Here is a 9,579-nt window from a genome sequence, read left to right on the forward strand (position 1 = left end):
GCTCATAGGATTCCTGTGAAGATTAAGAGCATTAATACATGTAGGAATGTCTAAAGCAGTTCATGAGAGAGTGAGCATTAAATGAGCATTTAATATTATAACTGCTATATTTCATCAGTTCTAAGGTGTACCTTTTTCCCCTCATTCTAACGTCTTAACAATCATGGTGTCTTAACAGCAGCTGGGAGCAGTTGTCATTACCTGTGCATACTTAAACTTGGTCAGGTGAGTTTCATGCCTTCTCCTTCCTACATCTGTTCCGTTTAATTGCTACTTAAAATGTCTTCAAGAAGTTACACTGTGGTTTAGCAGTTAAAGTTATTTTGCGTACAGAAGGACATGGAAACAGAGCAGCCTGGCAAGAATTTGACATTAGTGAAGCAAATAGTTCTCACTGAAGAATGACCGCAAGTCTGTCTTTTCTTGTAAAACAACTGCCAAGTGTTTCATGGGACCTGAGAAAGGAAGAGTCCCACAAACAGAGGCAATTGTTATGTTTTACTACTGAGAAAAGTGCAAGATGATTGCCAGTCACATATGAAGCAAGAAAACACCTGCAGAAGCTTCCAGAAGGAGTATCAGAGGCTTGGAAAGAAATTCTGGAAACATAGCAAACAATCTTATAAGAAATGGTGGATCACTACACTGCAGAGAGGGCACAGAGGGTGATACTGTGTAGAGAGATATCAAGGACTCGACTCGGAATCGAAAAGGGATTTAGGAAAGTCGGACTCTGAATGTGAAGAAATTTTGGAACTATTTTAGCCAATTTGTTTTGCTTATAATTTCCTTTTTTTATGTGTGCATGAGTGACTTTTGACTAATAGCTGATATCTACATAAATCCAAAAGACTTCTTTCAATATGTACAAAAATTGGGAAGAAAGAATTTTGGGGGCTGTTTTCCTCCACTGACTTTTAAAAATTATTTTTAACATAACATAAAACCTACCATCCTAACCATCTCTAAGTGCACAGTTCAGTGGTGTCAGGCACATTCACAACGCTGTTCAACCATCATCTCACCATCCATCTCCAAGAAAGCGTGTTTGTCACACTCAGTTATTAGTACTCACGCAGTTGACGGCACCTTGTTCCTCATAAGACACTGTGTCATGGTCACTGTAAACAAAATGCAACCTTCCCCCGGGGGAGCTCCTCGCCAGCCAGGAACCACAGCTGGAACCCTCCGGCCTCTCAGGAACACCTTCCACCCCGGCTCAAAGGTAAAGCACAGAGGACTGCCCTGGTGGTGCAGTGGTTAAGAATCCACCGGCCAGGGCTTCCCTGGTGGTGCAGTGGTTGAGAGTCCGCCTGCTGATGCAGGGGACACGGGTTCGTACCCCGGTCCGGGAGGATCCCACATGCCGCGGAGCGGCTGGGCCCGTGAGCCATGGACGCTGAGCCTGCGCGTCCGGAGCCTGTGCTCTGCAACGGGAGAGGCCACAGCAGTGAGAGGCCCGCGTACCGCAAAAAAAAAAAAAGAATCCACCGGCCAATGCAGGAGACACGGGTCCGAGCCCTGGTCCGGGAAGATCCCACATGCTGCGGAGCAACTAAGTCCATGCGCCACAACTACTGAGCCTGCGCTCTAGAGCCTGCGAGCCACAACTACGGAGCCCGCGTGCCACAACTACTGAAACCCGCGCGCCTAGAGCCCGTGCTCCGCAACAAGAGAAGCCACCACAATGAGAAGCCTGCGCACCACAACGAAGAGTAGCCCCCGTTCGCCGCAACTAGACAAAGCCTGCGTGCAGCAACGAAGACCCGACGCAGCCATAAATAAATAAATAAGGGAAAGCACAGCCCAAGCAGGGGCCCAGTCATGGTTGGTGCCCTCCCCTCCTTCCACACTGGGGTCCAGACCAGAACGTGGGCAGGTCACAATCTCTCTGGACTTCATGCTGTAATCTGTAACGTGGGATCCATAGGCTAGATGACCTCTGAGATCCTGCTGGGTTCTAAATGTATGACCATGTGACTGAATGACCAACATACACATACACAAATTTGGGCTGGGGGTTAATGGGCTACAGAGAGGAGTCATGACACCGCTTTTGGGTCTATCGGGAGGTAAGAGATTTTACACTTGACCAGGTTAGGGGAGATCCTGCCCAGAATCAAGGGTCAGTGGGCCACTTTCTCTCTCAAGATCATGAACACTTTGACCAAAGAGGAAAGACAAGAAAGGCTGTGTGGCCCATCCAAGGGCACACAGCAACACAAGGGGCTCCACTCTTCAGTCTCCAGTCACTCTCAGATTTCCATTCCCGGGACTGTGACTTGCCCAGGGACCTGCTGGACAGGAGATAGAGCAGGGCCCAGAGCCGGTCCTCTTAGTCACACTCTGAGCTTGACCCTGCCTTTGGGTCCCAGGAGAGGGAGCAGGGCTGGCGGGATTAGAGAAGTGCGATGGAATGGGACGGGGGGGGACTCCCAGACCTAAATGTCTCTAGACCTTGGGCCAGAGTGGCATTGATGGCAGGAGGTGGCATTGCCCAGATGCTGAGCTGAGTGGGCTCTGAGGCCGGAGGGTTGCTTATTGCAGCCTCCCTGAGCCTGCACAGCTCACTGCCCCACAGAAAATGTCCTCCCCCTGTGGCCTGGGTGGCTCTGAGCTCCAGGGTGTGCCTAGAGCCTGTCACAGCTTCTGGGACCCTGACATGTGAGTTTGGGGAGTCGTGGTCTCCACCTCAGAGTATTAATAATGTTATTAATAACAGATGATACCAATTGATAGCTTGCTGTGGGCCAGGCGCAGATCTGAGCACTTTCTATGCATGAATTCATTTACTCCAAACCCTAAGCCCATGTACGTTTATTATCCCTTTTAAATCACAGAGATGGACCGCGGAATGGAAGCCCACAGCTTGCTCAGTCGACCCCAGGTTGACTCCATCACCCAAGGCCAGGGTCCCAATGCCTCTGAAATCACCCCCTGCCTCCAGGCTATGGGAACTACTCTTTGGCTGGGGTTTCAGGGAGCGAGTGAAGCTTAATGACTTATGGGTGACTGACTGCAAGAAAGCAAGCACAGAAGATACACAAAACATTTATGCCTTGGAAGGTTCACATCAAATCAACCAGTTATTTTCCACTCCCTGCAAGAAAGAATAATTGGAGGTCAGACAGCAGGAAGAACTTCCCAATCACCAGAAGGGGTAGCGTTGACACCCTGTCTCATGGTCAGTTTTGTAAGGTGTTGCCCCTGCCTTGGCCAACAGTTTGAATCAGAGAGAGGGGTTTGGCGGTGCAATCCCCTAGAGAATTCCGCTAAGACGGGGGCGGTGGGGGCAGGGGAGGCCCTGGGGCAGCAGCCATGGGGTAACCAAGGGAACAAACACGGAAAACTAGGGGACGTCAGTCCTTATCTGGAGCTCATTAATGGGGAACATTATTCAGCTGTGAAGTCCAAGATGGGGTGATAGGCATGCTGCAGGCAGGGGTGGAGAGGGGGGGCAGGAGGCAGCCATCGGGGAGAAGAGGTATTGGCCCAAAGTCCACCTCCATCTCACGTGTCCAAAACCAGGCTGGAAAAACCCTATAAATGCCCATGACTAGCCTCCCCAGAGACCCTGAGAGAGAAAGACAGAGAGAGAGAGAGAGAGCCGCAAGCTTCCCGTCCCTGAGACCACTGGGCTAGCCCACAGACGTCTCCACAGCATGTGGGAACTCCGGTCCATAGCCTTCTCCAGGGCGGTGTTTGCAGAGTTCCTGGCCACACTCGTCTTCGTCTTCTTTGGCCTCGGCTCAGCCCTCAACTGGCCACAGGCCTTGCCCTCTGTACTGCAGATTGCCATGGCCTTTGGCCTGGCTATCGGTACCCTGGTGCAGGCTCTGGGTCACGTCAGCGGGGCCCACATCAACCCTGCCGTGACCGTGGCCTGCCTGGTGGGCTGCCACATCTCCTTTCTCCGAGCTGCCTTCTACGTGGCTGCCCAGCTGCTGGGGGCCGTGGCCGGGGCCGCCCTGCTCTCTGAGATCACACCACCAGACATCCGGGGGGACCTGGCAGTCAATGCTGTGAGTAGCCAGAACTTTGTCCTTTCCACAGGGGCAGATCCGGGGGAGTCTCTTATAAAGGATGAGAGGGGAAGGACCAGATCTGGGTGAGGGTCCAGGTGGGGAGAGAGAGAGAGAGAGAGAGAGAGAGACACAGAGAGAGAGAGAGAGAGACAGAAAGAGAGGGAGGGTGGCCGTATGGGGGAGGGGCAGAAATTCGAGAGCCAGGAACACAGCTGCCATAGGAGAGTCAGGGTAGAGGGAACAGTCATGTCAGAGCAGAGGCTGGAATACATACAGGTCTCCTGTACTTTCTGTCCTGAGCCTCCTGGAGGAAGAGCAGCATCAAGGTTTCTGTTGACTTGGTACCTGCATTACAGGGAGGGCTGCGCTAGGACCCGGCAGAGGACAGGGTCCCAGAGCAGACATGCTTTACGAGCTGGGAGGAACCTCAGAGGGCTAGTGCCCAGCATCTTCTCGAGGGAAGAAGACCCAACATTTCTTCAGCATCGACTGTGTGCAGGCCTCACAGCAGGGGCTCCTCATGCGCCACAGGTTGATACCTCACACCAGCCTGAGAGGCAGGGGTGAGAAGATCCATTTCTTAAGGTCATGGAAGCTGAGGCTCAAAAAGGGGAAGTACCAGAGCCAGGCTTCAAACCCAGGCTTGACTGCAAAACCCAGGATCTTTCCACCCCACCAACATCCCCTCCCTGAGCCACCACCTAAGCCTTGTTTTGCAAACAAGGAAACTGAGGCTCAGAGAAGGGAAGCGACAGTCGAAAAGTCCTACAGTTTGTCAATACCAGAATAAGCACCGGAACCCAGGACAAAGCTAAAGGGGCAAGGTCTCTCCAGACCTCGGAGAAGGTCCCCAGAGCCCACGAGCTAACTGCTGATTCCATGAACAGTGGCTAATTGGGAGCCTTGGGCACTTTGGGAGCTGAGGGTGATGCCGCAGCCCCTTCCCCCTCCCCACCCTCCCCCTCTCCCGGGTCTGTGAAAGGCCTGGGCATCTGAGGGCATGGGTGGGAAGGGACAGTCTGTGTTCCCTCAACACAGCTTTTGCTCCATCCCCCATCCCAAGCCTCAGTCTCCTGCATTTCTTGGCCTTCTCTATCCCTGGGCCACTGGGTAAGAGCTCTGATGTCTCTGAAGAGTCCTGCACAGTCTCTGTGGCCATCCCCTCCTCGGCACAGGTGGCCTTCCTCATGCAAGGGCAGGGGCATCCCAACTGGAGAACTCGTCTCTTCTTCAAAATGGAAAATATCATTAGGCTGGGGGCTCAAGGTGGAGAAAAGGCGAGAGTGGCCATGGCGGTGAACAGACTGAGAAATCTGACCATTTCCATTGAGAATGAAATTAGTTCAGTCTGCAACAAGATGAGGTGTAGTTAGACTGAGAGAGGAACTTCCTGAGAGCATGGCCAAGAAAGTCTCGAGAATGCGTGGTTGGGGAACCTCCTCTAATAGCAGGGCAATGGGAGTGCTAAGGGGCCATGAGGACATGGCCTCCTGCTCTCCCATCATCTCACAGTTGACTAGGGCCCTCAGAAGGGAAGGGTCTGAGGAGGCCCCCCCCAAGTTACTGCTCAGCACTTACCATCTTGAGGGACTAGGGAGAACCTTCCTGGCTAGAATGGGGCAGCAGCGGGATTGACTTGTCCTGAGGCTAGTGAGAGCTAGTTGACCCCCATGGGTGTCCCAAGTGTCCTGTGAGGTCACTGGAAAAGCCAGTCTGTCCACCAAGAAGTTACCATTGATGCACATCTGCTTCGTGCTAGGCCAGATTTCATCTCATTCTAGGTACAACACTGTAAGGTGAATTCTGTGATTCTCCACCCTGAGTGGTAAACTGAGGTTCAGCATTTAATTGGCTCAAATCACAGAACCGGTGTCAGCACCTGGAAGTGGACCCAGAGCTGTCTGACACCAAACCCACATCCACAGTGTCTTCCTTAGATCCACTGTTTACCAGAGGGAATGGAGCTGGGGTTCTGCCCTTGTCATTTCTGATTCTCACACAGTCCTCCAGGATCCATTCTATGATCCCAATTTTACAGAAAGACAAACTGAGGCTGAAATAAGTAGGGCCCCACAGCAAGTCAAAAGCGCCAAAGTGTCTGCCTTCAAAGCTCTTCACTGCTGCCCACTATAGGCTCTGACATTGGAAGACCTGGAGGGGAGGGGGGAATGGGGGGTGGTTGAAGTTAGACTCTAGAGAGACCCAAGGGTGCCAGCTTGAGGGCTAGGACCCAGGGCTGGGGTTCAGGGCCTGGAAAAGGATCGTGGGAGCTCAGAACTATCACAGCTCCACCCAGTGCAGTGCCCAGAGAGGGCAGGATGTAGGGCATAAGATGACAAAACCCAGAAAGAAATCCAGCACTGGGTGGATGAAATCACCTCTTTGCTCAGCCCCAAGTTCTCTTGTTACCCAACGCAAGGTGTGCTGGGACCATGGGCACCCCACATGGGGTGAGGAGGCACCAAAGTACAGGGCTCCAGCACCCCAACCTCAACCTCTGGAGGATGTGCAGGGAGCCAATCCACAGGGCAAAATTGAGGCCTGAAATGCAGTATGGAACAGGCAAGGTCAAAGGGAACAGGCAAAGGTTAGAGGAAAGAGTGGCACAATGCAGTCACAGAGGGAAGGGGCACACTAACGCCATCCCCAGAGCCAAGTCCCTAGATCCTGTTCCTGGGAGCCCCTTGACCACAGGAGGAAAGACCGCAGGCCTCTCGTTACACCAGTATCTTATGGCTTAAATAGAGAGGAAGGTCTTCCTATTACCTGGCCTAAAGCTTCCTGCTGCAATGAAAACCTCTTCCCTCTTTGTTCTCCAGGAAGCAGAAATGATGGATCTCAGTATCCTTTTCCTTTCACACTGCAGGCGCACAACCCCAGCTCCCAAATCTAATGGGCTATGGAGTCAGGTTCCCTACCTCTGGCCTGGGGACCGCAAGCAGTTGTAGGGTCCATCCCCCTGCCTTTGTGCCATGGCCCAGGAAGAAGCCATCAGTAGTCTGGACTAAGGTGGCTGGGGAGCCCTGATGTTCTGGACTGCTGCCCGGAAGCCTATCTGGAGCTGTGACTGCAGGTGGGCAGGAAGAGGGCACCAGTGTGGGGAGCATGCTCAGTGTGTCCCCCCCACCCCCTCTCTGTCCCCAGCTCAGCAACAACTCGACAGCTGGCCAGGCCGTTACTGTGGAGCTTTTCCTGACCCTGCAGCTGGTGCTCTGCATCTTCGCCTCCACGGATGAGCGCCGTGGAGACAACCTGGGTACCCCCGCCCTCTCCATTGGTTTCTCTGTGGTCCTGGGCCACCTCCTCGGGGTAGGTCATGGCCACTGGTTCCAGCCTCCCTGGAGGGACAGACACACAGACCTACTGCAAGGAAACAGACACACAGACCACTCTAGAGACGGACACACAGAACGCCCAAAAGTGAGAGCCACAAAGACCCCAGAGGGACAGATACACAGAACTCCCAAGAGGGAAAGACACATGGACACACCCCAGAGGGTTTGACTCCCATATACCACAAAGGGACAGATATCACTCCAGCTTCAAATGAATAGCGAACCCTGTAAATATAACATGAACTCCATTGTCCATCGCATGGATTCCCTTTAGGCTGAGGTCAAGGACTGGCGAGAGGCACAGAGACTCCCCCCCGCCCCTTCCTCACCTCCGTCCCCTCCCTGACCCCTGCCTCCCATTGCAGATCCATTACACTGGCTGCTCCATGAATCCTGCCCGCTCTCTGGCTCCAGCTGTGGTCACTGGCAAGTTTGACAACCACTGGGTAATGGCTGAAACCTCCCTGCCTTCCCCTCCCCCAGAAACCCATCTGGCTGGAAGAGCTTGGGGTGGGATCAGCAAACCCTCCACAGTCCTCCTCTTGGGGCCCCCGTGGAGTCTTGGGTCCACCCTTCAGGTCTGACGCCAAAGACTCTGTTTCCACATCTGTAAATGAGGATAAGAGCAGTGGTTGCTTTGGCTTTTTGTAAAGATTAAGCGAGGTAACTGGTATAAAACAGATGACGCAGTGCCTTAGAACTCGATAAATGGCAATATTTATACTACGTAACACATTTCTATTATTTAGCACTTATCTAGTACTTAGTATGTGCCAGGACTTCTTCTAAGTGCTTTGCAAATATTGACTCATTTAGTTTTGCACAAGAACTCCAGAAATTACGTCTTATTATAGTGAGGAAACAGGCACAGAGAGGGTAAGTAACTTGACCAAGTTCACCCAGGCAGTCGGCTCCAATTCGCACCATTAGCCCCCATTACCAAGTCTTCCCAATTGCTCACTAGTCGTTGATAACTACATGCATACGCGTTTGATTACCTTTACCGCGTGAGGCTCCCTTTCAACGGGAAGGGGGAGAGGAGCACTCCCGCGAGCCGCCCTCTCGCTCGCCCCCAGGTCTTCTGGGTCGGACCCTTGGTCGGCGCCATCCTGGCCTCCCTCCTCTACAACTACATCCTGTTCCCGCCCGCCAAGAGCCTGTCGGAGCGCCTGGCTGTGCTGAAGGGGCTGGAGCCCGACACTGACTGGGAGGAACGCGAGGTGCGGCGGCGGCAGTCGGTGGAGCTGCACTCGCCGCAGAGCCTGCCTCGGGGCAGCAAGGCCTGAGCGCCTGGGCCGGGCTCGAGGGAGCTCGGGGGAGCGCCCGCCACCCCCGCCGGAGTCCCTCTCCCCAGGTGCAAAGCCGGCCCCCAGTGCAGAGTAGCTGCTTCCAGGACGTGCCGAGGCCAGGGCGGCGATAGCGGTGAGCGTGGCATATCCCTTGCCTTGAGGCGGCGGGCAGCGAGTAGTCGAGTAGTCGACCCCGTGGCGCCTTGCAGGGAGCTGGGGACTTGGGCACCGAGCAGGGTAGGAACGGCAGAGGAAGGCTCTGGAGAGCCTGCGCAGTGTACTGGGTGGGCTGCGGGGGACGGGGTCTGGGAATGGGGCATCAGGTTTTGTGCGTTCATCCCCCAGTGCCCCTCTGTCCCCAGGTGCAGGGTTGTTCATGCTCCTGAGTGTAAGCAGGTGTGCCTGTGGTGATGCAAGTGTGCAATGGCTGGCCACCTCTTACTCCCCTCTTGGCCCCTCCCTCCCCCACCTGCAATAAATCCACTTCCTCTGCAGTGGATGAGTCCTTCCGGCCATTCATCCCCAGGAGCTCTAAGTGTGCGTCCCAGCAGAAGGGAAGAGGAGGGTATGGAGGCCACTTTGAGAGAGCTGAAGGGGGGCACTGATATCCACCCCCTACCCTGCCCCTTCTGGAAAATTTCCCCAAGCGGCAGCACTGGGTCCTAAGACTTGCCAGGACCCATTGCTAGACGTAGTGAGGTATCAACCAGGGAACAGCTCCCGAAGTGGCCTTCGGCCATCGCCGGGGGGGGGGGGGGGGGGGGGGGCGGGGAGTGGCCAAGGACCTCCTTCCTGCCCTAAGAGGGGACCTCGCCCAGGGAGGAAGCAGGCATGTGCGTGTGTGCGTGCCGCACAAGTGTACATGCGTGCGACCTCATCTCCAGGGGGGGCTCCAGACTCCGAGATTAGCCTCCCACTGTGGCAGAGAAA

At 54.2% G+C, this 9,579-nt stretch overlaps 1 protein-coding gene across 1 annotated transcript; it reads left to right on the top strand.

The window, feature by feature from the left end:
* Positions 1-3,662: 3,662 nt before the first annotated feature.
* On the top strand, positions 3,663-9,269 carry AQP2 (aquaporin 2). The gene is made up of 4 exons (XM_067698655.1): positions 3,663-4,022; positions 7,170-7,334; positions 7,726-7,806; positions 8,437-9,269. Exons 1-4 carry the CDS (start codon positions 3,663-3,665, stop codon positions 8,644-8,646), a joined length of 816 nt encoding a protein of 271 aa, XP_067554756.1. The 3' UTR covers positions 8,647-9,269.
* The last annotated feature ends 310 nt before the right edge of the window (positions 9,270-9,579 follow it).

This window comes from Pseudorca crassidens, chromosome 11 (genome assembly GCF_039906515.1).
Source record: "Pseudorca crassidens isolate mPseCra1 chromosome 11, mPseCra1.hap1, whole genome shotgun sequence".
In the NCBI taxonomy this organism is placed as follows: domain Eukaryota; kingdom Metazoa; phylum Chordata; class Mammalia; order Artiodactyla; family Delphinidae; genus Pseudorca; species Pseudorca crassidens.